Source organism: Osmerus mordax, chromosome 9 (genome assembly GCF_038355195.1).
Source record: "Osmerus mordax isolate fOsmMor3 chromosome 9, fOsmMor3.pri, whole genome shotgun sequence".
NCBI lineage: Eukaryota > Metazoa > Chordata > Actinopteri > Osmeriformes > Osmeridae > Osmerus > Osmerus mordax.
The window spans coordinates 1,895,044-1,923,026 of NC_090058.1; the positions used below are offsets into that span (position 1 = coordinate 1,895,044).

General features: G+C 45.5%; 5 protein-coding genes across 12 annotated transcripts in view; 3 read left to right on the top strand and 2 right to left on the bottom strand.

Moving 5' to 3' along the window:
• eml5 (EMAP like 5) overlaps positions 1-2,404 on the top strand; it is a 41,767-nt gene extending 39,363 nt beyond the window's left edge. For all 5 annotated transcript variants that reach the window (XM_067242844.1, XM_067242843.1, XM_067242846.1 and 2 more), the window contains 4 exons: positions 33-136; positions 297-450; positions 823-923; positions 1,050-2,404. In XM_067242844.1, coding sequence (XP_067098945.1) covers positions 33-136; positions 297-450; positions 823-923; positions 1,050-1,086 — 396 coding nt within the window. In that variant the 3' untranslated portion in view covers positions 1,087-2,404. The remainder of the gene's footprint in view (positions 1-32; positions 137-296; positions 451-822; positions 924-1,049) is intronic.
• Positions 2,405-2,842: 438 nt separating this feature from the next.
• isca2 (iron-sulfur cluster assembly 2) lies at positions 2,843-4,650 on the bottom strand. The gene is made up of 4 exons (XM_067243507.1): positions 4,560-4,650; positions 3,797-3,956; positions 3,568-3,683; positions 2,843-3,353 (listed from the first exon to the last, which is right to left on the bottom strand). The coding sequence occupies exons 1-4, from the start codon at positions 4,631-4,633 to the stop codon at positions 3,179-3,181; spliced, it is 525 nt and encodes a 174-aa protein (XP_067099608.1). The 5' UTR covers positions 4,634-4,650; the 3' UTR covers positions 2,843-3,178.
• Positions 4,651-5,068: 418 nt separating this feature from the next.
• On the top strand, positions 5,069-7,017 carry LOC136948890 (NPC intracellular cholesterol transporter 2-like). 2 transcript variants are annotated; one of them, XM_067243012.1, is made up of 5 exons: positions 5,069-5,152; positions 5,499-5,595; positions 5,769-5,876; positions 5,987-6,159; positions 6,433-7,017. In XM_067243012.1, the coding sequence occupies exons 2-5, from the start codon at positions 5,514-5,516 to the stop codon at positions 6,517-6,519; spliced, it is 450 nt and encodes a 149-aa protein (XP_067099113.1). In that variant the 5' UTR covers positions 5,069-5,152; positions 5,499-5,513; the 3' UTR covers positions 6,520-7,017. The 2 variants fall into 2 exon arrangements, with proteins under 2 accessions (XP_067099113.1, XP_067099114.1); XM_067243013.1 differs by having other exon boundaries at positions 5,087-5,152; positions 5,489-5,595.
• Positions 7,018-9,897: 2,880 nt separating this feature from the next.
• On the bottom strand, positions 9,898-11,509 carry gskip (gsk3b interacting protein). The gene is made up of 3 exons (XM_067243014.1): positions 11,368-11,509; positions 10,352-10,606; positions 9,898-10,188 (listed from the first exon to the last, which is right to left on the bottom strand). Exons 2-3 carry the CDS (start codon positions 10,592-10,594, stop codon positions 10,030-10,032), a joined length of 402 nt encoding a protein of 133 aa, XP_067099115.1. The 5' UTR covers positions 10,595-10,606; positions 11,368-11,509; the 3' UTR covers positions 9,898-10,029.
• A 195-nt stretch (positions 11,510-11,704) lies between these two features.
• atg2b (autophagy related 2B) lies at positions 11,705-27,834 on the top strand. 3 transcript variants are annotated; one of them, XM_067242943.1, is made up of 43 exons: positions 11,705-11,750; positions 12,480-12,876; positions 12,967-13,129; positions 13,257-13,409; positions 13,516-13,618; positions 13,701-13,863; positions 13,963-14,142; positions 14,251-14,347; positions 14,447-14,611; positions 14,731-14,885; positions 14,965-15,058; positions 15,323-15,566; positions 15,800-15,962; positions 16,087-16,179; positions 16,473-16,661; positions 16,753-17,026; positions 17,155-17,266; positions 17,651-17,855; positions 18,199-18,341; positions 18,436-18,593; positions 18,977-19,152; positions 19,423-19,573; positions 19,719-19,918; positions 20,029-20,109; positions 20,214-20,320; positions 20,468-20,560; positions 20,686-20,756; positions 20,877-20,953; positions 21,048-21,218; positions 21,576-21,708; positions 22,048-22,256; positions 22,763-22,992; positions 23,169-23,286; positions 23,454-23,648; positions 23,761-23,862; positions 23,979-24,057; positions 24,332-24,542; positions 24,830-24,899; positions 25,078-25,160; positions 25,306-25,427; positions 25,947-26,101; positions 26,231-26,380; positions 26,466-27,834. In XM_067242943.1, the coding sequence occupies exons 2-43, from the start codon at positions 12,715-12,717 to the stop codon at positions 26,694-26,696; spliced, it is 6,231 nt and encodes a 2,076-aa protein (XP_067099044.1). In that variant the 5' UTR covers positions 11,705-11,750; positions 12,480-12,714; the 3' UTR covers positions 26,697-27,834. The 3 variants fall into 3 exon arrangements, with proteins under 3 accessions (XP_067099044.1, XP_067099046.1, XP_067099045.1); XM_067242945.1 differs by having other exon boundaries at positions 14,734-14,885; XM_067242944.1 differs by lacking the exon at positions 11,705-11,750 and adding an exon at positions 11,757-11,856.
• Positions 27,835-27,983: the final 149 nt, after the last annotated feature.

Below are 27,983 nucleotides of genomic sequence, written 5' to 3' on the forward strand. Positions count from 1 at the left end.
GCCTTTAAGAACAAATATTTTTCCCCCCACAGATTTCCACAGGTGCTTATAAACGGCTGGTGTACGAGGTGCCGTCTGGAAAACAGGTCACAGAGCAGTCGGTTATAGACAGGATTACATGGGCCACATGGACAAGGTGAGTCTGGACCCCAGTGACATCACCAGGAGTCTGAAATAACCTTACTCCATCTAGACTGGAGAACTCCCACAGAATCACCAAGTCATGGAAGTAAATAGTGGTGTGTGAGTGATGTGGTTCCCTTGGTAAGTGTGCTCTCCCCTGACTGTGTGGCCAGTGTTCTGGGGGACGAGGTTGTGGGGATCTGGTCCAGGAACACGGACAAAGCCGATGTCACCTGCGCCTGTGTGTCCCACTCTGGCCTCAACATCGTCACTGGCGATGACTTTGGAATGGTAAAGCTGCTTGACTTTCCGTGTCAAGAAAAGTTTGTAAGTACAATCTGTGTTATATTGTGACAATAGTTTGTGTGTGTCACTTATTTATTACATTGATAAAAGCTGTTATAGTCCAATGATGTAGTGAACCTCTTAATACCTGATACCGGTATTATGCATATAAATCTAACCTGTAATAGCTGTTTGCTTGAACAATGAAAAGGTTCTGCTATTATAATTGTAATCTATTATTGTACAATATCATTTTATTTGATTCCAATTGTGCCTTGTTTAGTTAAATATTATGCTTCTGACAATCATAACTCATCATAACTAATTGAGCCGCTTGACGATTTTCCCTCTCTTTATTGAGCTTGTCTTGTGGGTAAAAGTGTGTTTGATAAATGGGCTCGTGCTCTCTTCCAGGCCAAACACAAACGCTTCCTGGGGCACTCTGCCCACTTAACCAACATCCGCTTCACGAGTGGGGATCGCTTCGTCATCAGTGCCGGGGGAGACGACAGGAGGTCAGCTCCAGATCTCTACATGGATTTCTTCCATCAAGTCTGAAAATAAACTCACCAGAATGTTTACCTAAAATGGAAGGTTTAAATCATTTCTCGCTCTAACGCGATCCTGTGTGTCTTTTCCAGCCTGTTTGTCTGGAGGTGTGTTCACGCTCCTCACTAGGAAACACACCCGGACACCCGCTCCACCTCCACAGGGGGCTGCATGGGCTGCTTCCAGCATGGCTACCCAGAGAGGAGACCCCGCAGTGGGACTGACGCATGTCGAGAGGGGGGCGTCAGACCAGGCAGCTAATAGATAAAAGGTGACGTCACCCCAGGTGTAGACGCAGGAGCCTCATTCCAGAGCTGGCTGTGTCTCTCCACGAGTCTGTGAGCTCCCAGCCCCTGTCCACGAGTCTGGGAGGTCACAGCTCCTGTCGTTGCAACATCTCCATACAACTTCTTACATTCAACCAGGTGGCTGAGCGGTTAAGGAAGCGGGTTAGTAATCTGAAGGTTGCCAGTTCAATTCCCGGCCGTGCCAGATGACGTTGTGTCCTTGGGCAAGGCACTTCACCCTACTTGCCTCAGGGGGAATGTCCCTGTACTTACTGTAAGTCGCTCTGGATAAGAGCGTCTGCTAAATGACTAAAATGTAAATGTAACTTGTATAACTTCCTCCCATTTCTTCTGCACTTGATTTTAATGGTGGATTACTTTTTTTAGGATGAGTGTTTCTGTGTAAACGTTTGAATGGCAGTTTTGCCAGTCGGTTTTTGTTGAATGAAAATTAAAAAAAAATGAATAAGCTGTAGCAAACTAAATTAGCCTTAATATACATTGGAGGGTATAAATGATGAGGTTTGGAGTGATCTGAATTTTCTTTTTTTTTCTCGTAGTAATTTTCTTTTTTACTTGTAGTTTCAACTCCTGTGGCCTTCTCCCTGAATGTAACATCCGCAGTCGTGTTCCGGATGTCAGCATGCCAAAGCATTCTATGCACTGTACCTGACCTGGTCACTGTGTCGTCCTGAGAGGTCCTTTATGTGACTACCTTGTCCTCTGGTTCAACCTCAAACTCCCTCAGCTGTGTGTGTTATTCAAGTGTAGCAACCTTTAGCTTGTGCAGTAACCTTCCATAACATGTTGTGTGTACATAGTCGTTTGAGGTTTTGTGTATGTGTGTATTGGACATGCATGGCTTCGTGAAAGACAATCCTTGTCCAACCAAATTCCTCTGAAAACAAAGGAAAAAAGCTGTTGTTTCAATACACTGTTGCATTTCTCCTTTGATCATTTTTCAGTGTGCTGCTACAGTATGACATATTAAGAGCATATTTCAAAGTATATGTTTAAAAGGTTGTGGCTGTTTGTTCAAGGGTAAAAAAGAAGATTATATTGCTTCCTCGAATGTTAAATGGAGAGTAAATGAGCATAATGAAAAGTGAATAAAATTTTTCTCATTTTATGCTAAATCTGTTCAAAAAATGAAATGTGTTTACTGCAGATTCTGATTTACATTATACCAATGTAAATATAATTTGTAAAGATATTCTTTTGTATATTTTTTGTGAGATGTTTCTTAAATCAAAGTTTAATAAAAAAGAATGGAATAAAAATGAATAAAAACAGAATGTCTATCAGGCTTGAGGTACTATCTATCTTCCTGATTTAATACTTTCATATTTTGCATTCAAGACACATAATTTCTAAAGGTTTGATTGACTTAAGTAAGCTCATAAAATGTGAAGCTAGTTATGCTTCACAACAGCGGACCTAAGATTGTCTTCAGCTAATGACTATGATTTGTCAGTTCTTAGACCTGTCGACAACATTGCAGATCGTCTTGGAGGATAAAGTAAATATACTTTCACAAGATATTCTCTTGGAATGTTATATCCACTTTAATTGGATTTATGAAGACACGTCAACCGGCATTCTTTTAACACTTTATTTGTGAATATATAGGCTATTTAATTTTTTTACACTGAATAACTAATCTACGCATAAATACATCCGCGCACACACATTCAGACCACTCCAAAGCATCATCCTCAATCTGTATGAATATATTATATCTTATTATTTTATTCAATGCAACAATATCAATAAAAACAATCAAGCCTAATCAACATCTAGCTTTTCAGCACTTTAACTGCAGCACTTATAACTAGAGGATATCTGAATTGTGGAGTAACATTCCATGAAAGTAGGGTTTCTTAACAGATCAACGATGGTACATGTTGCAACTCGCAGGATGGAGGGACACAGGTTTATAACTTGACAGAGAAGGACGTTCCACAGGAGCAGCCATGATCAGCCTGGGGGTTTTTCAACACTTGGAAAGAGGAACGAATCAGTTCTTGGCTGAAATCCAGCGTTGAACCTTTCAAAAAATCCAGGCTATCTTGATCCACGATCACCCCCACCCCTCCTTGCTCAAATACTCTGAAAACGGAGTTGATTGAATCAGAGTATTGTAGTGAGGTCATAAAGGTAATTAAGAGACAAAAAAAATGCATGACATGGGCAGATCGGTGATTGTTACGGAAACACTGCATTCCTTTAGAGATAGAACACAGAGCGAATACAATCATCCTCGTCTTCATAAATGATCAAAAAGGAAGTAACAAAAGGTGCTAGACTTAGTGGTGTCAATTACCTATCATCCTCGTTCTTGTTGGAATCGACAGCGAATTTGTACTGGAATCCGGAGCACCCTCCCCCTTCCACTTGTATCCGAAAGTATTCCCCCTTGACCATAATCTCTCCTAGCCTCTAAAACAGTGGAAAAGAGGGGAACATCTATGTTTTATCAACAAATAACATAAACAAACAACATAAAGAGTGTGTAAATCAAACAGAAGTGTGTGCCGGGTGCATGTGCTCACCTTTACACAAGATTCGCTGAGGTGAATTTTCTCCTCGGATGGACTACTTGTCGGCTCCGGTTTCTCCTGGGCTGAAGTGCTGCTGTAGCGTGGCACCCCGGTGGAGATGGGCTTTCGGGGGCATTTCAGCAGTATTGGTTGAGGGAGGGATGACGACGCCCTGGAAGGCATATACCCAACAAATGTCAGAGAGACACCCAAAAATATCAAGACATTTTAAATATCATAATACATTCTTTGGCTTGTTTTTAACTATTTTCAATTATGATTTAAAGCTGCGCTAGTTAGCTAAAATGTCCGACAAGAACATGAGTAGTACAGTACAGTATAGTGAAATAAATGTACTAGTGCTGTAGCCACCTATGGTGTAAAACCACAAAAAGATTGCTAGTCAGCTAGTGTGACAGCATTCATGTGAACATTGTCAGACAGGGGTCAGGAGGAGATATTTAGCAATTGAAATGAAACTGTGAGTTTGCTGGACTACTGTAATCTGTATAATTTGGCTACTGTCATGTGCGTTGTGTCTGATTAGAAAATAGCTACAATAAGTGAGACTTGTGCAAGTTCATTTGGTACACAAACTGTGTAGTTAAGGTCCTCTCAGATTGCTAGTGCTAGCTAGCTTAACTGGCGTGCGACACAACGTTACTAGCGTCAGTATTACAAAACCTAACAACCACACAACTACTGTAGATACATCAAAATGAATGTCAAGGTTACATATGGGATTATACTATACATATTAAAGATACATATTTACCTAGCAAGGCAAAATACTCTTGTCTTTGACCCACAAAGCATTGCTCCTCGAAAAAGTGACATCTTCCATAACATTTGTGTTTGGTCTAGCACCTACGTCACGAACAGTGACGACAGACGTCCAGGGAACGGATTGGCTGAAATAACTGTCAAATGATTCTGTTGTTTACCTTTACTCGTTTTTCTATTATGGGACAGCCGACAATTCATTCTGTTGGTGGAGTTTGTCCAGAGCCAAGCTTGGACACATCCTTACCTGGTCCACCCAAGTAGTTTGATAGGGATATTATATTGTGTTATGTAAATATGTATTATGATGCACAGTAGGCTATTTATTGGTGATCTTATGATTTCATAGATCGATACGAAATGAGAGGAGACAGTGGAGTAGAGGACACAGACGCCTACACTTTTAATCACAGTTAAACTCCGCTCAAGTTTCCACACCCAGCGTTCGGCGAACGCTGGAGTACAAAACATTTTACACCAACACTGTATATAGCAGGCGTACCATGACAGATAAGGAAGTACAGTCCGTCCTAGGTGTAGCGTAGCATAACAGGAATCAGGCATCAAACAGGAACATTTACAAAGGTATGAGTTATTTGTTAACTAATTTATCTGTCGTGTACAGTCTATATGTAGAAGATTCAGTTGGTTGAATTCAACGTGACATTTGTTAGCCGACAACACTAGATACAGATAGTGTAAGCTCATTTAACTAGTAGCAGCGAGTCAAATATCTGTAGCTTTAGTACGTTTCAAAACTTTCAGTCGTAGAAGGAGAGGGGGAGCTAGTTGGATATCTTTCTAGTTGTGTCATCAGGAATTCGACAGTCATATGATTGCTGAATCACTGAACTGGTGGTTTCAGTCAAATGTTTGGTCTTTGGAATTTGAAAAGACTAGTGATTGGTGACTTGATTTAAGAACGTTTCAGGTCTGCAAGTAAACGATGGATCTCAGAACAACCTACATACTTTTGTTCTCACTTGTTGCACTCACCGGTGCTGTACCAGTGAAATATCTCGATTGTGGTAAGTTAAAATCCAGCGCTTCAAAATGCATTGGGTGTGTGCTGTACTGTGATACCATATTTAAATACTTGGTGTCCTGTTGTTGATTTTCTAGTTGCCAGTTAGGCTTGTTGTGTCTTTTTCTAAACTAAAATGTCTTAAGTAGTCTAAGTCTCCTCTTATCCTCCCTTCAGGGTCTGCTGTTGGTAAAGTGTCCATGGTCGACATAAACCCTTGTCCCACACAACCATGCCAGCTCCACAAAGGACAATCATATGCTGTCAACGTGACCTTCAGCAGTGGTATATTGTATTTGCATACAATATTGCTCTTCGTGAGAGCTAAAATACCATCAACCCCCCCCCCCCCCCCTCGCTCCCCCCTAATGAATTCATTTTAAATGTCGTTCTAGAAGTGCAAAGCGATACCAGCAAAGCAGTTGTTCATGGTGTGATCGCTGGTGTTCCGATCCCATTCCCCATCCCTATTGAAGACGGCTGCAAGTCTGGAATCAGCTGCCCCATCCAAAAACAGAAGAGCTATACCTATGTGAATCAGCTACCAGTAAAGACTGAGTACCCATCTGTAAGTATGCTGGTCTTGAGGCTTACTATATTATGGCCCAGTTAAACTGCAGATGTAAGTAGGCTGTAGGTCTTTAGACTTACTATAGGATGGCCCAGTTAAACTTCAGCTGTGAAAAAGGGAAATGCTCACTGCAGTTCTCTAAAAGCTACTTCCTCCATCTGATCTAAGATCAGATGGTCAATTAATTATACAGAAGAGAAAGAAATAGCATAGGTTACCGCTATCGTGCAAAAATCTAAATTGGGTCTGTCCTTTTTTGTCTTATTGTAGTTAAAGCTGGTTGTGGAATGGGAACTAAGAGATGACACCGGCAAGGACTTGTTCTGCATCAAATTCCCAGTTCAGATTGTGAGCTGAGAGCTGATCAAAGCACCTTGATGACTTCAAAAAGGGATCCTAACTGGGACAAGCAGATCATACCTAGTTTATGATGACCTGCAATGTCTTCTTTTAAATAATTCAGGTTTTACAGTTCTTTAGATTTTAATATAGAGCTTTATTGAATTGTTTAGACTTTTGATTTGAGGTTTAACCATTTACAATTAGCCAAATTCTCATTCAAATGATTACTGAAGTATTGCTGAATTCTGTCTATGATTTGCTAAATTAGGTGAGGATTTAACAGGTTTGGCTTGGATATAATTTCATCCATCATGCCAGAACTTTCTTTATCTACATTCCTGTGAAGCACCCTTTAATAATGGCTTTTACATTACTGGCTGCTATGTAGCCAGAAAATGCATTTAGCGTCTCTTTTTAAAAAACATTTTTACCAAAATACATACTACATTGATTAAAGACATTTCTACTTCAAATAAATATTTAATAAACTGATTTACTTGTTCATGAACATAATGTTGTGGAATTTATCTATTTTAATGTCTGGGGCAGGGAGGGATTATTGTCCAGAGCATCAATAAACAAATCAGTAAAAGAATCACTGCCCTTACAAGACAAGCTATAAGACATGGTTGACCCCTTGAAACAGTCATGAGGAAGCCTCTTTCAGGACTACACATCATCAGGAGATCATGCTAGCAGCTGCACATGCTGAACTAATGTACACCCTCGAAGAAACACTACTTTTGGATTGGTCAATGTAAGCACATGATGGTCCATGGTTTTAAAAGCTTACATTATTTACTTACACAAAAAGCTGTTTCTAAAAGTCAGTATTTCTTCCAGGCTTTGACTAGATTGCACATTTACAGGAAATCCGACGATGTTGTTGAAGTGCTTTGGTTGAACCGCAGAACTGGTTGTCTGGCCACGCTTAATCTAGTGCATGTCCAAGCAATATTTTGTGAATGACCCCCTTTGACTGAACTTTGGAAAAGCAATTCCTTCCTCAGCAGTTTTACATTGTTACAATGTTTTAATGCAAGAGAGGCAAAAGTTTACTAATCTACAAGGGATTGATCCATAAACACATTCCATGGAAGGCTTTAAGGTGCAGTAAGACTGTTTTTGTTGTTGCTTTTATTGGTATGAGCAAATGTCAGCAGCATAAACAGTACAAATAGGCAAGACGTACAGGGTAGTCTATAGTTTTCTGCATTCAACTTCACTCAACGTAATAGCGATTATACAAATGTCAGTTTTTAATAAAATACATTTATGCAATTAAATTAAACTATAAAACAGATATGGTTTTGGTCCAACATCCTCAAGCGATTTGAATGGGATGCGCCCCTCAACCTGTTCACCTCAGACCCATCAGGGAAGGAGACTTTTATTCTGTGCTTTTTGATAAACAAAATAGTTTGATAAAGGATTTCTACTCATCCACTCATCCCCACTGCTCAGTAATTACTAAATGTACTGGGACATGTTACTCTGAAGTATTCAAACAAACCTCCAGACTACCATGTCTGGAATATGCCCTTACCTACCTTTACCATACAGCAACATCCAAAATCACTTCAATGTCAAAACAAATGTATTTAATACAAAATGACTGTGAATGCATGCATGCATTTATGTATAGGTTGTTAGAATAAATATTTATCTGTATTATATTAAGTCTGACCACATGGAACACTATGGTCAACAGTTAAGGCAGTTTATGACTTACGATATGGGTAGGTGATTGAGAGATTGAAAAATAACCTTCTGAAAGTCTCTCATTATCTTTGGCCAGTGCAAAGACACATAGAACCTTGTAGGTGTTGCACATGTATGGGTAAATATATATTTTTTGGAGTGGATGGCATAGGACAGACTCACTACAGTAATATGTTTAAGGGAACACCTAAATCACATCAGGTATCAATGAACGAAATATATTAAAGATCAAAATCTTTACTGTACACCAACCGATTTAGGGCTGGAGTCAAACTCACACTGAAAATCAGTGACTCATAACGTGACTCAGTAGCCCTACAGCCCCCACGTGCCTGGGTGCTCCCCCGACAGTGACAGGGTATGATGGTGTTCTGGGGGGATCTCCTCCCAGACCTGGACCAGGGCATGATGGTAGATGGTGTTGTGGGGGAATGCCTTTGTGATTATCATGTGTTCCCTTCATGTTTTGGAGCAGTGTTCATGTACAAGTAAAGCAGGGTGGTTGACTAAGTAAGTCACTAAGTCAGAATACCAAAATAAATACACTTGTGTAATACTATGATAATATATATCCCTGCAGCCAATCAGAATCGAGTATTCACCCAGACCATGGTATAATACTATGATAATGTAGTCAAGACATTCCCACTCATCTGAACAAAGGAGATGCGAGGATGAGCTAACTCAGCTTCAGAATGTTCCCTACAGCAAAACAATGTACAAACTCTCAAAGGGTGCAGGCACACATTCACAATATAGACAAAAGTATTGGGCCACCTACACATTACACCTAAAGGAGCTTTTATGACATCTCAGTTTAAATCCATAGGCATTAATATGCTTTGTGCACTGGGGCACAGTAATGCTGGATCAGAAAAAGGGGATTCCTCAAACTGTTCTCACAAAGTTGGAAGCATAGAATGTTCCTGTCTTGGTAAGCTGAGGCATTAACATCTCCCTTCAGTGGAACTAAGGGGCCAAAGCCAACCCCAGAAACCATACCATTATCCCTCCGCCAACTTTCAGTTGGCACAATGCAGTGAGGCATGTTCTCCTGGCAAACCCAGACTCGTCCATCGGACTGCCAGATAGAGAAGCGTGCTTCGTCACTCCACAGAACACGTTTCCACGGCTCCAGAGTTCGGTAGCGGCGTGCTTTACACCACTCCATCCGAGGCTTGGCACTGGGCTCGGTCCCGGAAGGCTTGCATGCAGGTTCTTGGCCATGGAAACCCACTCCTCGAAGATATCAGCGCACGTTTTTGCTGATGTTAATGTCAGGGGAGGTTTGGAACTCTGCAGTTGAGTCAGCAGAGGGTTGACAACTTTCACATGCCTCAGCACTCAGCGATCCTGCTCTGAAACTTTACATGGTCTGCCGATTTAGTTGCCGAGTTGCTGTGGTTCCTAAACGCTTCCACTTTGCAATACCACTTACAGTTGATCGTGGAATATCAAGGGAGGGAAGAAATTTCACGAACTGACTTGTTGCAACTGTGGCATCCTATTTCAGTACCACGCTCTAATTCAGTGAGCTCTTTAGAACGGCAACTTCTTTCACAAATGTTTGTAAAGGCAGACTGCATGGTTAGATGCTTGATTTTATACACCGGTGGCAATGGAACTGAAGGATACACCTGAATTCAATGATTAAGAGGGGTGTCCCAATACTTTTGTCCAAATAGTTTTAATACTTTAGTCCATATAGAACTTTTGTCTCTATGAAAGCAACTTTCTCCATAACCAAAGTCTTGTAAGTGTCCATTTTAACAACCTCGGCTTCAGAAGCTCCTTTCCCTCGACCTATTGTCCATTTTGCTTCAGTCTCTCCAGTCTCTGCAGCAGGGCGTTCCCGAAGGCGGCTCTGTATCCTGGGCTCAGGGTGTCCAGGAGGGAGTAAACTGTCTCATGGTACTGAGTGCTTAAGCTCTCATCCACTTGGTCAAAGGCATAGCCAACTACCTGTGAAAGTATAATAAAGAGTTCTGGTTAAGCTAAGTGAACTAATGTTGGAATTCACAGGGATTTCACAATGTATATATATATATATATATATATATATACACATACATACTGTGTGTGTATATAAAATGTGTACATATATAAAATGTCTGAAATGCCTCACCCTTAGGCCTGCTTCAGTGAGCTCCAGGCAAAAGCGAGTACCTTCTCTTATTTCAACGTTAATGTATGCCACATCCAAAGCACAGTCCAGACTCTGAGAGACGTACATCTCCGTCACTGCGAAGAGCACATCGCTGACCACGGCCTCCGCCTCCAGCCTCATGTCCTTGACGCCTCCAAGCTGAACACAGTCTTCGTCAAACGAGGAGATAAGAGAGTCCTCTGGTTCGCAGTCAATCTCCATCTCCCTGCCAGGCTACAGGAATGAGTAACAATAATGAAGTGATCAACATCAATAACTTTATGATCTATTTCCTAAGCTATGTGATGTTGGCAAAGTTGTGGTAAAATCAGGACAGTGTGTTGAACAAAGTGCAGGTGTATATATATATATATATATACTGTAAATACCTAGTATTGTTCAACCATCATTATTGGTTGTCTGTCTATTTGACTTAAAAAGAAAATAATTGCATTGATAAGTAACTGAAAAAAAATATCAGGAACCTCAATGTTGTAAAACGCATTGTAAAACCGAAAGATACTAGATTCTGATACTACTGATTATTACCAGCCAGTTGCACTTCCTCAACAACAGTCCCTGCGGTGCGATGACGTTATGCATCTACGCAGCACAGATTACAGTAGCTACTAGAATTCGTGTAGAGGTAAAAAATCTTACGACAGATATCCATCATTTTACCATGTAGTATATATTAATACTGTATTTCAATTAAGTCATTTGCATTGGGCAACTTACTAAACCCGCTTTTAAGGAAAAAATCTATGAAATCTCCCTACCACAAAGCTAGCGTCTGAAGCTAACACGTAGCTAGTAGGTAGGCTAGCGAGTTAGCAAGCTATCCACCTGGCTAACGTTAGGATAACTGTTAAAACAACTAAGAAGCTATTTAACATATAGAATTTATGACTTTTTATTGCCTACAAACCCATTTTTTTTAAATCCACCTTAGTTAAAAATGTTCAAGGGGGCCGATAAGTACGTCTGTTACTTACCTCCTTGTTCTGCAGAACTGTCGATATTCACTTCCTGGCTGCTCATGCACGCTGGGAAATATACAGATTTTTGTATAACGACGAACAACCACACATTATCCAGACATCTGTTTGTTTGTCAAAGTTCATACAGTTTTAGTCATAACCAATACCACAACGTTTATATTCTATAGCTGCTATGTTTGCAGTATTTTTAATTTAGTGAGTATATAGTTGAAAGAAGCAAACAAGGGGAAAGTAGGAAAGCATGTGGAAACGCTTAGATGCGCACCGAACATTTTCTGTCTATTTGCGCAGAAATGGGTGTGGTTTAAGAAGTACGCCGACAGTACGCACAGCCGAACGTGGTGCGGACTCATGAGAGTGTTTGTAAACAATTTAAGGTGAGATGTTAAGTAATCATTAGTCTACGACCACAACAAATACGGTTATTGCATCATTTTTAAGACGTCGTCTTATCTTGTCACCTGAGCTGCATTCGGTAGAGAGGTAAACACATGTAATCGATTTGAGCCCCAAATTTATGTTATGAGATTTATTATAGCCTAGCTAGCTAACGCGTTAGCTAACACGCTAGCTAGTTAGAAGTAGTAGCTACTGTAGCCAATGTTAGCACAACAAGCGATGATAAGGAGGGATTTAATAATCATGTTGTCATGGACAATCTTGTCATGTCCTGTTTGAACCTGAATCGAACACCCATCTTAGTAGTAGGTTCAAACCACTGATCGAAAAACAAAGTAGCAGGTAATGATGGTTAGATAATCAGTTAAAATTTGTATATATGTTCAGAAAGGTTCTTAGCTAGGCTAGCTATCGACACCGGCTGTTGTCTTGATGACGAAATGAGTCGAGCGACTGCTGTCTAGCTAAACGATTACCTGTCTGATTACCCTTATGTTAGCTGGCAATATATCGTATTTACTGTTATCGTACGTGTGTGTAGCAAGTATAGCTGTCTGTATCTGTAAATAAAGAATTAATCACTCAGCAATGAGTGAGCTCAGCAAGCGATTGACTCATAATGATTTAACCAACTGCATTTTTCTTGGCGTTACACTCCACTTGAAAGGTGTCTGTAATTTGTTTCGTGTCTCTGTTCTACTTTGTAGGCACAGCAAACTGGAGTCGGTAAAACTTCTTCACATTGCACAAGAATTCAGTAGATCTGAATTACCTCTCCCTCTTGGATGTGAGGGATGTTGAAGCTCACTTTTTCCTGAACTTTTTTAATCGATAGGATGACAGAACCGATACCGTCTTAATTAATTAGCCACTCTATATATATATAAAACATCTGCACAGAATACATCATTCAATACATAGTGTCATCTTCAGCGAGTCAAGATGCCCTGGCCATTCTCGGAGTCCATAAAAAAGCGGGCATGCAGATATCTTCTGCACCGGTACTTGGGAAATTTCCTCCAGGAGAAGCTTAGTCTTGACCAGCTGAGTTTAGACCTTTATCAAGGCACTGGATCACTAGCACAAGTGCCATTGGACAAATGGGTGAGTTTCAATCTTTGTTGTGCAGCTTACAGTGCCACTGTTAAGTATTATCAGTCCTGGGTGCTGAAAATACACGGTCTTCCCTTTCAGTCACTGAATGAGATCCTGGAATCAGTGGATGCCCCTTTCGAAGTCATCGAGGGCTTCATCCAGACAATCTCTCTCACTGTTCCATGGGCCGCCCTGCTTCAGGAGAACTGTGCCCTGGAGGTCAAAGGCCTAGAGATGGTGTTCAGACCGCGGCCTCGTGTGGGTGAGGATTAGAGATAAGCCATCATTCGTCCTCATCAGAGATAACTGTGACAGATTTGTTTGTTTTTAAAGCTAGTCCTGTCCTGTAGCTAGAATTCTTTGTAGTATATTAATTTCCACTTTCTCAGCTTCAGGTATGGAGCCCATGTGCTGGTCCAGCTTCATGACAAGCAGCATGCAGCTAGCCAAGGACTGTCTGAGCCAGAGACTGACTGACGATCTGGGAGAGAGTTTCCAGCCACTTGAGGGCTTGGAAAAGTTTGCAGAAACAATTGAAACGGGTACATTATGTCATAAGATAAATCTTGATGACAGATGAACATGACTTTGTTAGTTCTTTGATTTGATACAGATCTATGAGCAGTTTCTTTTCTGTGTGTTTTCAAGTTCTACGCAGAGTCAAAGTTACGTTTGTGGACACAGTTCTCAGAATTGAACACGTTCCAGAGAATTCGAAAACAGGAATTGCTATAGAGATCCGAATAAACAAGTAAGGGATACGGTATTTTTAAGTTAGTGTTTAGCAGTTACGTCAACGTCCCATGAACAACATCTTCTGCTGTCGTGTTCAGGATTGTTTATTGTGACGAGACTGACGAGGAGAGTCCCAGTGTCAACGTGCACCAGCCCACCACGTTTGCACATAAGAACCTGCAGATGGAGGGAGTCAAGATCTTCTGGGATGAATTCTCTGAAACGGCCAGAGCTGGTTTCAAATCTTCACCTACCCCAGCCGTGAGTTTCCATTGGCTTTCTGTGCACGGTGCAGGTAAGCCACGGAGAACAGGCATTCACTCCCACTGATCCCCCTCCTCTTGTTGTTCCCGCTCCCAGGAGACTGAGGCCAAGCTCTCCCCCAGCTGGAACCCCAGGATCATCTGTGAACCACATCCCCAGTTCACCGAGCCCATGTCCTCCGCTATGCCCTCTGAACCCATGCAGATTGGCAGTTTGACTGGCAAAATTGAGCTGTCTCTCACACTGAAACAGAACCAGACCATGCCTGGAGCAAAGGTTAGCATTACTGTAACTGTCTTGTGTATTTATTTTCATTTTCTAAAACCTTGTAGTTATTACCCAGACATGCTCAGATGCTATGTTTCCATGTTCCTTCTGTTTCAGCTGGATGTTGTTGGACAAATTGACACCGTTGTCATGCTGCTATCCCCAAGGCAAGTTCATCTCCTTCTGGACATGTTTGGAGTGTTCTCAAGTCCAGGTGGGTAGTCTTCTGACATCTGCATTCACTGAAGAACTCAATGTCCTAAAGAGGAAACATGTTTTTTTTAATGACTACCTGTTTGTGTTGCTCGTAAAGGCGGACAGGAGTGGACAAAAGACAGGAAGAGCCGTCCCATGCAGCAGGAAGATGAGTATCGTCTCCACATGGAGCTAAACCGATGCCTAAAAAAAGACTCCCCATTGACCGGAACAGAACCGGACTTCTTTGAAAGCCAGACCGCTAGAACTGTGTCTAGTCGAGGTGGGCATGAGCAAATCTTACATGCACTTATCTAACACGGTTATTGTTGAGACAGTTCTTAAGCATGTTGAGACATTGTGTGTTCTGGTTTCCTCCTTCCCTGATCCTGGGCGTTGAAGCAGAGGATGTGTTCTTCTCCATGGCCGACATGGAGATGTCCCACAGCCTGTCGTCGCTCCCCCCTCTGGGGGAACCCCCCACTGTGGATCTTGACCTGTCACTCAACAGCAACTACTCAGCCTCCCCAGGGGAGTCTCCTTCTGGGAACGTCACAGTGAGTCTGAGCTGCACTCACAGGAGCTGTCCTGGGTTTGGAAGCTCACATTCACGGTGCTTTCTCTGTTTTTCTCCAGACTCTCTGGGATGAGTACCTGGACGTGCCCCGTCAGAGAGAGAAGCCCACTCAGGAGACTCCCTTCCTAACACACAAGCTGCTGAGACAGACCTGTAAGAATCCAGACCAGTGTTACTTATGACGAACACAGCAGTGACAGTCACACCCTAAGTTCCCTGAGTTGTCTGTTTTCAAATCAACATTTCAAATCAGCTTTTATTTGTATAGCTCTTTTTACAAGCAATGTCACAGAGGGATTCACATAAATCCACAGAACTGCCCCTCAGCCAACCTAAATCCACAAGGAAGACAAGGGAAAAACTCCCAGGAAAACTCACTGAGGAAGGTTTTCACATCAGAGCTTTGTTGTGTTTCAGCCCATTCCTCCAAAACACACGGTGATGAGTCCAGGCCAGAGCTGGTGTTGAGGCTGTCTCTGGGTAGCCTGGCCGTGTCGGTCCTCCACATCGACCCCCTGCCTCCGCCCAACGCTGCCCCCAGCCCACTGGCCCCCATGGCTGCTGGCTTCTTCCGCTTGGTCGGCCCGGACCACCTCCCCCCTGCGTCGTTCATTCAGTCCCGGGCCGTGTTCGACATGGCCTGCCCCCACGACCACCTCAGGTTTGTGTCACTCATATTGACCTCTTAATCCCTCAGTCAGGGGCGTAGGTTAGTTTTCAAATGTGGATGGGACAGCTTTTTTTTTTTATAACTGAGGATGCGGACGTTAAATATAATTTGTGTGTGTGTGTGGGGGGGCAGATTTCTTGTTTTCAACGTGTATGGGACATGAAACCTCACCCCTAAGCACATCCTTTAGTGGAACCTAATGAACGACCGAAACATCTCTGCAGGTTTGTGGGCCAGGATCTGAAGGTGAGCTATGAGCACTGCCAGGGCTCCAGCCTGCGTACCTTCAGCACTGACGTCTCCCTGGGCCAGATGGAGCTGCTGGAGTGCCTGTTTCCCTCTGAGAACCTCAGCTCAGCCTCCCAGAGGAGGGCTCAGTACACTGAGGTGAGCCGCTCCTGAACCACAACACCACTCATGTCTGTACAGCTCTCGGGACCTCACACGCTTGCATGCACCTGACAAAATGCCTAGTCAAGGTGTGTCTCACTGGTTTGTCTTTTCACCTCAGCTGTTGACATTCGACACCACCAGCAGCGCTGACTCGTCACCTGCCACCTGCCTGCACCTGCTCTACAAACTGGCTGAGCGCAGGGGGCCTCAGGTAAACGATCATACAGCCAATTTCCCCGACAAGGGTCAAGCCCTAATCTGAGTAGAAAAATGTAATGAAGATAAAACACTAAAGTCTAGAACTGGCTTCAAGCCATGGACTAAGCCTAGTCCTAAAGTTAGAGAAACATTCAAGGAAGATCTCCATTGAAAATGGTTTTAGTCTAGGACTAGGCTTAATTCATGTCTGGGAAACGAGGCCATGGTGTGTTTAAAAAAGCTGATGACACACGAGGCCGGGGACCTGCTTGTTTTCACGGGTCCTCTCCTGCCTGGCGCGTCCAGGGCGGCCAGGTGCGTCTGAGCAGCATGCCCAGGAAGGCAGAGATCCAGGTAGAGCTGGGACAGGTGCGCTCAGAGCTGGACATCAGCATCGTCGACCGCCTCAACTCCCTGCTGCAGCCGCAGAAACTGGTCACCACGGAGATGATGTCCTCACACATGTATACGTCCTACAACAAACACGTCAGCTTGGTAAAGACCTCATCCTCTCTCTCTCTGCTCTTTATGCCAGAGGAAAAAAAACAAACATACTCTTGAATGCCTTTCTTTGCTTATCTCACAGCACAAAGCCTTTGCGGAGGTCTTCCTTGATGACAGCCGCACCCCAGCCAATTGCCACGTGTCACTAACGGTCAACGCTCCTGTCCTGAGCCTGGTGGTTCGATTCCCTATCCCGGACCTGCGGTCCGACCAGGAGAGAGGCCCGTGGTTCAAGAAGTCTCTTCAGAAGGAGGTGCTGTACCTGGAGCTTGAGGACCTGGAGGTGAAGACTGAGTTTACAGGAGGCAGCTGCCCAGAGCAGACCAAGATGGAGCTCACCTTCAGAGAGCTAGTTGGTATGTCTCACTGACTGTGGATAACTGATGTTTAGGAATTCTCTCCAGTCAGAAAATAGACAACAACAAAAAAATCTTAAAACCCAAAATGTCAACCTATTCCCCCCCCCCCCCCCCCCCCCCCCCAGGGAAGTTCCAGGAGGAGCCAGAGCTTCCAGCAGCCAGGTTCCTCAAAGTGTCCCACACCATGGATGGAGACATGACCACGTCCTCTGACAGTGGCAAGTTTGACTGGCCCAGGTAACCACACGGCATCAAGCTGAAGACCCTTAGTTGGTTGTTTGTATAACCAGTTCATGAAAGATTCTTAAAAGAACCCCAGTTGAAATGGTTCCTTGTGGAACTGAAAAAAGGTTCTCCTATGGCAGCGATTCCCAAACTGTGGGCTGTGGCCCACTAGTGGTGGGCCGCCAAACCAAAGAAAATAATTGAAATATTTCTACTGTTGGTAAATTATGCAAGTGGGCCATGAAGTGGAAAAGGTCGGTAATGGCTGTCCTTAGATCTAATTGGAACCTTTATTTTTTTAAGCGTAAAATACCACAAGTTCCAACCCTCTCTAACTCCTTTGGAAACACCCTCACTGACTGAACTGCTCCAACGCTCTCCTTCCTTCTCATGCAGGGTGGTGCTGAAGGTGAACCCCCCCGCGGTGCACTCCATCCTGGAGAGAGGCACCGCCGAGGAGGACGAGGGGGCAGAGGACAACTCCCCGGAGGAGGAGGAGGAAGAGGAGGGGGCCGCCCACTCCCTGAAGGACGTCTGTGACTTTGGGAAGCCCGAACCGTCGCCTTTCTCCTCGCGAAGGGTCATGTACGAGAACGAAGAGGTAAGGGTCAGATGGCTGAGCGGTTAGGGAATCGGGCTATTAATCAGAAGGTTGCCGGTTCGATTCCAGGCTGTGCAAATGACTTGTGTCCTTGGGCAAGGCACTTCACCCTACTTGCCTCGGGTAAATGTCCCTGTACTAACTGTAAGTCGCTCTGGATAAGAGCGTTTGCTAAATGACTAAATGTAAATGTAAGGGGCCAGGTTTACACTCCAGACCAGGTGCAGGGCTGTCATGTCCATGTTTACAACCTGAAACAACATTCAACTCAACCAGGTCCTAAGGAAGATTTAGTAAATATGTGAGGCTGAAGGAGACGATGGTTTATCCCCTCTCTCCACAGATGGTGATACCTGGCGATGTGGCTGAGATGACCGAGTTCCAGGAGAAAACCATGGGAAACTCCCGCTTCATCCTGGAGCTCTGCTTTCCCAACGTACAGCTGTCGTTACACAGCAAGGCCTTCTACGAGAAACTACACAACAGGTAGGCCTCACAGCGTCAGGTCTCCTTAGCATGTCTGCCTGCTTCTTTGTGACTACTTGTTGATGAGGAGGTAAATGACCCTGACGTCTCCCAGGATAAACAACGACCTGTTGCTATGGGAGCCGACGGCTCCGTCGCCCGTGGAGACGGTGGAGAACATGCCATACGGAGTGGGTCTGTCGGTGGCCAGCCAGCTCATCAACACCTACACCAAGGACAGCTTCAGCCCCTTCCGCTCCACCGGACCTGAGGGTGAGAGAATCCTTCACTACAGGGGGTGTGGCAGCCCGGTGGTACACTGGGTTTGAGTCTGGCCTGGGCCTCTTACTGCATGTCCTCTCGCTCGCTCTCTCTGTCTCTCTGTCTCTATGTCTCCTCCCCCCCCCCCCCATCTCTTTCCTGTAAGACATCACTGAAACTGTCCAATCAAGTATTTGTATGCTATATATATATATATATATATATATCAAATACATTAACTGTTGGATGTGGTCTTGATGGAGCTGTAAGTGGAAACAGCTTCCAGGTCCTATCACTTGTATGTTCAGACTGTCATGGTTTGTCCTGTGTCTCGGTCCTGTTTCTCGGTCCTGTGTCTGTCCTATGTCTCTGTCCTGTGTCTGTCCTATGTCTAGAGGAGGACAGCGGCTCAGATGAGGACACCATGCAGTACTACTCCCCAGCCTCTGACCTGGGCCTCAGGTCCCGGCGGAGGAAGAAGCCCAAGACCCACAACAAGAGCTCCCAGAGCCTGTTCTCTGTCATCCTCACAGTCAACCACGGCCTGGTGGCCCTCCAGACCTCCGCCAAGGTACGCCACCAGGACGGAGAGAGGGTCAGGCCGCTCTCACTAGGACCTCAGGGACGGAGAGAGGGTCAGACCGCTCTCACTAGGACCTGGGGGATGGAGAGAGGGTCAGGCCGCTCTCACTAGGACCTGGGGGACGGAGAGAGGGTCAGGCCGCTCTCACTAGGACCTCAGGGACGGAGAGAGGGTCAGACCGCTCTCACTAGGACCTCAGGGTTATGTTTATAGAGCTAGCTCCAGCTGTGCTCAGTCACTGTCGTCTTTTCCCTCCAGAAGGAGGATAAGACCGTGCTGGAGAACAGACACGGGGAGTTCTGGTTGGAGGTGAAGAACGGAGTTCTCTTCAGTGTCACCCAGTATGAGGGCTACAAAGATCAACACTACATCTGCTTCCACACCAGTAACGTCTGCCTGTATCACCAAGGTGAGACGGGGGAACAAGACCATCTACTCAACCTAGGGATTGACTTGATGAATTTCCAGTCAGTTATGCTACTGGATCTATGACATCATAACAACTCTTATCCCTGTAGCCTCACTTGTTGTCTCTCTGTTTTCTGTCTTCCAAGGACTGATAGATGGGGACACCCCTGTAGCTGACATCAAGCTGCCTTGCAGGACGCGTCCTCATTGGCTGGAGCCAGCCATCTACCCCTCGGAGACGGTTCCTGATAGGACATCCCCCTCGGAGGGGATTGGCCTGGAGGCCCACAGCATGCTGTCTGTTGCCGTCAAGATCTCCTCTCAGAACATGGACCGTAACGTCAAGGTACAGCCTGGTCCACGGTTCCTGTCCCGTACGCCCCATCCTGGGTCATGAGTGGTGTCAGCTCTGCCGGTGGAGCCGTGTCACGTATGAGTGCTTTGTGTTTCTCACAGGAGTTCTTGATCGCTGTGGGAGTGAGAGGAGCCACGCTCCAGCACCGTGTGGTCCACCCCAGCCTGGGCTGGTACGACCAGGTAACCACCCCCAGGCCCACACACGCACACACAGGCCCTGCACCTCCACTCTGCCGCTAACCCCCTCTGTCCTGACTGTTGGTTTTCCCTGACGTGTGGAACAGATTGTGGACTTCCTGAACGTGTCTGACGAGCCTGTGTTGGGATACACGCCTCCTTCCTCTGTCACAACCCTTCACCTGCACCTGTGGAGCTGCTCTCTGGACTACAGGTGCTGTGGGCCTCTACAAGAACCATGTCAGAATGGATCGCTTTTATCCAAAGCGATGTACAGTACAGGGGGATTTGAACCTGCAACCTCATGATCTGCCGTCAAATGCTCTAACCACTAAGCTTGTTTGTGTTCCTGTGTCCTCAGGCCGCTGTACCTGCCCCTGAGGTCTCTGCTGCTGGTTGAGACGTTCAGCATCTCCAGCAGCGTGTCTCTAGACCGCTCCTCCTCCACGCTCCGGTACGACGCCCGCCCTGGGCACCCGCCCTGGGCACCCGCCCTGGGCACCCGCCCTGGGCACCCGCCCTGGTCACAACGCAGACAGGTCACACACACGTCTGATAACCCTGCTTCCTTTGTTCCAGGATCATTCTGGACGAAGCTGCGTTGTTCCTGTCCGAAAAGTGTAACGCCGTTTCTGTGAACCTGGCGAGAGGTAAGCTGGGCCTCACAGTGTAGCATTTGAATATGTTTGAATATGATTGACAATAGCTATTCTTGTTAAGTAAATATATGTGTCATAACTTATGAGTGTCGACTTTGCGTCCTCCCACAGACTATGTTCAGGTTGTAGACATGGGCACTCTGGAGCTGAGGATAACTGCTGTCAAACCAGGCCTGAACGGAGAGCTGGTAAGAGTTGAAAAGTTCAGTCCATGAATGAGAAACATGCTTTCAACTTTGGGGCACACTGGTTCAAATCCCCCCCTGTCTGGTGTTTGCACAGACGGAGCCGAGATTTGAGCTACGCTGCTCCAGTGATGTCATCCACATCAGGACGTGTTCCGACTCCTGTGCGGCCCTCATGAACCTCATCCAGTACGTGGCCAGCTACGGAGACCTGCTGCCCCCTGCAGGAGTGGAGGTCAGGTGCAGCGGCTCTAAATACAGAACCAAGGTCAGTCCGTAAAACGATCTGAGGTCTTTAAAACCCTTCACAGCTGTCTTACTCACACAGCCCTCATCCCATTAACAATGGAGTTTGGGGGCTCCGGTAGCTCAGGGGGTAAGAGAGCGGACCAGTCAGGCTAACGCCAAATGCAGGGGCTCAGGTTCGAATCCGATTGAGGCCATATCCTTCACATCTCCCCGTCACTCTCCCTCCTCCTGTCTCTCTCCCTCCTCCTGTCTCTCTCCAACTGTCCTGTCAATAAGAAAAGATGATAAAGACCCAGAATAAGGTTGTGTGGGCACTCCTTTCAGCTCTCCCTGTGTTCTGATGGAAGTGTGTGTGTGTGTGTGTGTGTGTGTTCAGCCGGAGGCCCCCAGCCGGCCCCCCTCCCAGGCCCCCCTGCTGCCCGAGGCGGAGCAGCAGTTGCTGCAGGATCTGATGAGCGAGGCCATGGAGGACACAGACAGCCAGCACGCCCTGGGCCTGCAGCACAACGGTGGGCCTGCACTCAGACAGCCTCGGCATGACGAGTTAGACACAGTACACACACACACAGTACACACACACACACAGTACACACAGACAAGTGCGAAAGTCTTCAGCATCAGTTTTACAGCAAACACATTTTTCCACACAATTTTAAGGTAAATCAAGAATGGTTCTAGAAATAATTAAATGGAAAGACTAAACACCATTTTTCTCAACGTTTTTCTCAACTACCTTACAAATACAGAAGAAATGTAAGACAATATTCATATAAAATAAATCTTAGGTGCCTAATACATTAGCATAGTACACACCGTAGTTCTAATCAGTTATTTTCCCTCCCTTGTAGGACTTCATGAGGCTCAGAATCTGGACCTGGACCCTCCCCGCTCTGACCTGTTCCTGTTCCCGGACGAGAGCGGGAACCTGCCACAGGAGTCCAGTCCCACCTACCCCACCTACCCCACGCTTCACTCCCCCCTCATCACCCCCATCCCCAACCTCACCCAGGAGGCCGACGACTTCTGCATCCTGGAGACTCCCAGCTCCAGAGCCGAGGTTAGAGCTCGTAAAAAATGACTAAATGTATAAACGTAGCCAATGTGAATTGGATAAACTCATACCATATCTCATATGTTGCTTTGCTAAACTCATACCATATTTTATATGTTGCTTTGCTAAACTCATACCATATCTTATATGTTGCTTTGCTAAACTCATACCATATCTTATATGTTGCTTTGCTAAACTCGTACCATATATCATATCTGTTGCTTGCCATGTCCAGAGAATTCAATCGTCTTGAATGACCGTCTGTTGTTTCCATGACAGTGAATCTCTTGGACTGCTACATAGGGTCTTCCTACTGTCATGTATAATGTATCATTTAGACAAGGCTTTTGTCCAAAGCCATGTACAGCACAAGGGAGGAATTCGAACCTGTGACCTTCAGATCTGCAGTCAAATTCTCTAACCACAGAGCGACATTCTCCCCAGCCTGAACAGCCTGTTGTTTCAGTCAAGGTTCACTGGCCTGGTTCATGTGTCTGTGTTGTGTACCTCAGGACAAGGACCAGGAGCCGGTGGTTCACAAGCTGACCGGCGACACCATAGAGGTGAAAGACGATCACTTCAGCCAGCCCCTGACCAGCAGCGACTCCAGCAGGGGCACCCTGAACTTCCCCATCCCAGAGGTGCGCTACCTCATCAGGGAGATCTCTGTGGTCTGGCACCTCTACGGAGGGAAGGACTTTGGAGCCTCGGCGTACGCCTCCTCTCCAGCCAGAAGCAGGGGGTGAGTCTGTGGGGGGGGTGAGTCTGTGGGGGGGTGAGTCTGTGGGGGGGTGAGTCTGTGGGCGTGGGGGGTGAGTCTGTGGGGGGGTGAGGTCTTCGGGCGTGGAGGGGACAGAGAGGCTGTCTACACGGCTGTGGTTGAACCTGTGCTGATCTCTGGTCCTCTGGTTGTTGAAGGTGCACGCCTCACAGCTCCCCGTCCCAGACCCCGGTCAGGCAGGGCCGGGCTGGGGGATGCCCCGGGGGAGGGCGGGGCAGGAACCCGGATGTCCTGATGGAGATCCAGCTCAGCAAGGCAAGAGGCCAAACCAACACCGACAGTTGTTGGGTTGTGATGGTTTGGTGTGATGAGCGTGATCTTTCCAAACCCAACAGCCAACAGTAGAATGTTTGTTGGATGTTGTTGGGGCAGTGTGAGTTGGCCTTCAGAGATCTAACAGGTGTTCTTGCTGGTGTCCTCAGGTGAGGTTCCAACACGAGGTTTACCCTCAGATGACCCAGGTGGCTTGTGGGTCGGCGATGGACCAGCCCGTGTCTCGGCAGGTCTTCATCGTCCAGGACCTGGAGATCCGAGACCGCCTGGCCAGCTCCCAGATGAACAAGTTCCTGTACCTGTACACCAGCAAGGAGATGCCCCGCAAGGCCCACTCCAACATGGTGAGCACCACCAGCAGAGCCTGGAGGAACAGGGCATGTTGTCAGGGTTAAAACGCGGGTGGGTGGGAGTGGGTGAGGCAGGTTGGTGCGTGAGTGTGAGGTTTCTTTGCAGCTGACGGTAAGAGCCCTGCACATCTGTCCTGAGATGGGCCCGGCGCCGCAGGAATGCTGCCTACGGATCTCTCTGATGCCCCTCCGCCTCAACATCGACCAGGTGAGCGAGGGAGAGAGAAACAGATGAATGTAATCCCATCAGTGATGCACAGATGATGAGTGCCTCTTGAGTAAGACACGATCACATGACTGTGGTCCCCCTATGCCTTCTCGTAGGATGCCTTGTTCTTCCTGAAGGACTTCTTCTCTAGCCTCGCTGCTGAGGTGGAGCTGTTCTCTCCCCCGGACCAGGAAGGTAAGTCTGAGGCCAGCTCACCTGATGGCCTGGGTTCGAATCTTGCCCTGTCCCTTTGCTGCATGTCTTCCCCTCTCTCTTTCCTGTCACAGTTCACCTAAAAACTATCCTTTAAAGCATGAAAAATGCCACAAAATGTAAGAAAAATTCCTATAACAAAATTAAGGTAAGGCTGCTTTGCTTCAGCCTGTAACACCAAGCCGTACTTGATGTGAGGGTCGTGGCTGCACCGTTACCTGTAGTGACGCGTGGAAGTGTCCGTGTTGTTCCACAGCCCTGTATGTGTCCATGAAGAAGCCTCCTACTCCAGAGGTGTCCTGCAGCTTTACCAAGCACGGAGGGGCCAGCCAGGAACCGGCCCCCATCATCTCTGTTCCTACCCAGAGCCGCGCCAGTCAGAACGGGCTGGCTGCCTCGGGGAGCGAGGACCCTGGAGAAGCTGATGCTGCCACTGCCTCGTTCACAGACCAACCCATCTTCTTCAGGTTTTGTTTTTTCAACCTTTCGAAATGTTTTTCACACAAATGGTGAAGGGAGAGGAGAACAAAGAAGCCTAAAAGGGAGTACAGCAGAGTACGGTAGAGGATAGTAGAGTCCTCATCGAGTACTCATCAATGAGTACACTTTCTAAAAAATATATTCTCTAAACTTTTGACACTCAACACAAAGTTTCACATTTAAAAAATATATTCTTAAAAAAATATATATATATTTTGAAAAGTATTTGTACTTGGACAATTGATTGAACTAAGATTTCTTATTTCTATCACAGAGAGTTCAGGTTTACGTCTGAAGTACCGATACGCCTGGACTATCATGGGAAACATGTTTCAATGGAGCAGGTATGTTGTATAAGAGCACTTTGTAATACATTATATATAAACGCATGCAGGATGTGTACATAATTGTTGTAATTGTCTTTTAAAGTACAGTACATCAGCAGGTAGTGAATGGATAAGGAGTATATTATTTCCAGAGAGCAGTAGGTTTGACTTGTCTTTCACTGCTTCTGTGTTTCAGGGAACATTTGCAGGGATTGTAATTGGGCTGACACAGCTAAACTGCTCCGAGCTGAAACTAAGGCGATTGTGTTATAGGCAAGGGTATGTTTAACCTGCACTGCAGTCTTCATACACCGGAAGGATTTTCTTTATTTTTAAAATATTGTACTGGTTTCCTTATGATTATAAACAAAAAAAATCTAATTAAGAAACATCAGTGCTGATTGTCTACTTGGTTTTCTTGCAGGCTGCTAGGTGTGGATAAGCTCTTCTCCTTTGCTATAAACGAGTGGCTCAATGACATCAGGAAGAACCAGCTGCCAGGACTGTTGAGTGGCGTTGGGCCCATGCACTCCCTGGTCCAGCTGGGTGAGTGGGCGGGCCAGGCAGGCAGAACCGCTGGTTCGGGGGTACAGACCTGTGTTCTCACGGCCATTTAGAAAGCACATTTTCACGGGGGATTGGTCACAGAAATGATGAAATGCTCCTTTGTAAGGAGATTTGAGAAAAGCTTGTTAGTACCTCACAGTAGTGACAAAGGGCATTATGATTTAGGCCACTCCGATCCCAGTAGAAATGCTGTTCTTTTGTTGATGTTTTACTACTACATTGGGGTATAAAGCTACTTCGTCTAAAAGGTTTGTTGACAAAACTGATGTACACCAGTTTATCATGTGGTTGGTTCGATGGGTTTGTGTTCAGTCCAGGGCTTTAGGGATGGGTTTGTGTTCAGTCCAGGGTTTCAGGGATGGGTTTGTGTTCAGTCCAGGGCTTCAGGGATGGGTTTGTGTTCAGTCCAGGGCTTTAGGGATGGGTTTGTGTTCAGTCCAGGGCTTCAGGGATGGGTTTGTGTTCAGTCCAGGGCTTCAGGGATGGGTTTGTGTTCAGTCCAGGGCTTCAGGGATCTGGTCTGGCTGCCGATAGAACAGTACCGGAAGGACGGCAGGATCGTCCGAGGGTTCCAGCGTGGAACTGCCTCCTTTGGAACCTCGACCGCAATGGCTGCTCTAGAACTCACCAACCGCATGGTCCGGACCATCCAGGTAGAACCAGCCGCTCCGATCCACCTTCACACTTCTACTGTGTGAACAAGCATAGCAGTTATGAGGATCTACATCCAAGGAGCGAAGATCAACTCAGTCTGTTTGTGTCTGTTTGTCTCTTTCCTTCAGGCAGCAGCAGAGACGGCCTACGACATGGTGTCCCCAGGACCCGATGAGCGAGAGACGAAGAGGGTGAAGCGTTTTTCTCATTACCGATTGGCTCATCAGCCAGTTGACCTCCGCGAGGGCGTCGCCAAAGCCTACACCGTTGTAAAAGAGGTAAATAAACAGTCTGAAAAAATAACCGCACGAATAACAGACATGGCAGCTGTGACCGCGGTAACGTTGCTGTGTGCGTCTCCAGGGGATCACCGACACAGCGCTGACCATCTACGACACGGCTACCCGTGAGCACGAGCAGCGGGGGATGACTGGGGCGGTGGGGGGGGTCCTGCGACAGCTCCCCCCCGCCGTGGTCAAGCCCCTCATCATGGCCACCGAGGCCACTTCCAACGTCCTGGGGGGCATGAGGAACCAGATCCACCCCGACGCGAGGCAGGAGGAGTCTCAGAAATGGAGGCAAGGGGAGGAGTAATGGGCCCACTGACTGGACCGACTAAACTGACATTAGAACCAACCGCCATTTTTAAAACAGGCCAACTGACCCTCAGCTTAAGCTTGGCTCCTCAAGCTGCGCCTGTGTGCACAATTCTGGAAGGACCTGGTGCTGATTTATAGTCTTTGCTGGTGTGATTAAAACGAAAGTCATCTCATAGGCAATTTGAACTAGAATCAGAATTGCTGTGCCTTCATGGTTAAAATATACAATCACACTATGATTTGTTAGAAAATGGGACTTTGCAGCAAGGGTAATGTATGAAGATAGAGTTTAGGCCACTGTACCCTGTAGTTCTACAGTAAATCATATTTTTAAGGGTATGACTGGCTCTTTGAATGTGACAACAGGCTTTGATAAACAATGAGGAAAAAATACTTTGGTGTCTAATGAAGACGACACGAGTTTAAAGTACAATTCTTTGCAGAATTTTAAAATTCCTGGTACAACTAGTCTATTGCAATTGGTTATTATCGTTATCTTATGTCAAATAATTTCTTAGATAAGCTGTAAACTAATGTAATATCACCTGTATGTTATGTATGTATTTTATGTTTGTGTGGGAACTGTAATTAACAATATGTAACATTTCAGGCAAATGTAACAGTCAGCATTGTAAAATACATTTCAGTGATACGTACCAATTTATGACATGGTCACATGTGACTAGTACATAGATAAATATAACAATTATGTAAAAGATAGGCCTATATAGAATTACTTCACTTTAAAACTCACAATTGGAAATAGTTTTTGCCAAACGTTTTATGGCACCAATTCCACTTTTATTTTTACGGTTGTTTGTCAAATACTTTTCCTCTCCACATATATATATATTTCAAAAACACACAATTTCTATTTCTACATATTTGGTGTCACCTAAGTCTTAAAAACCATGTTCATGTTGAACCTTTTTAGTCAACTTGTGTGGTCACGCTATTTCTAAATTCACATCATGTCACATGTTGAAAAAGGAAGACATTGTTTATATGTAGGCTAACTCATTGGTAATTGTGGAAAATAAGAATATCGTTTATTGTACATATGTGTACAGTTAACTTTCGGAATTTGTATTAAAAGCATGACATGTTTATTAAAAGGGAAATAAATATTTAAAGTCCACAAATGTTAAGAGCTAATCAGTTTTAGGGAAAATTGGTAGCTAACTGCTTCATTGCCTGTTCCATGGATTTAAGTAGAAGATGGAAGGAACGTTAACACGTTTTTTTTGTCAGAAGCCAATAATATAGACTTATTACCTCTTAA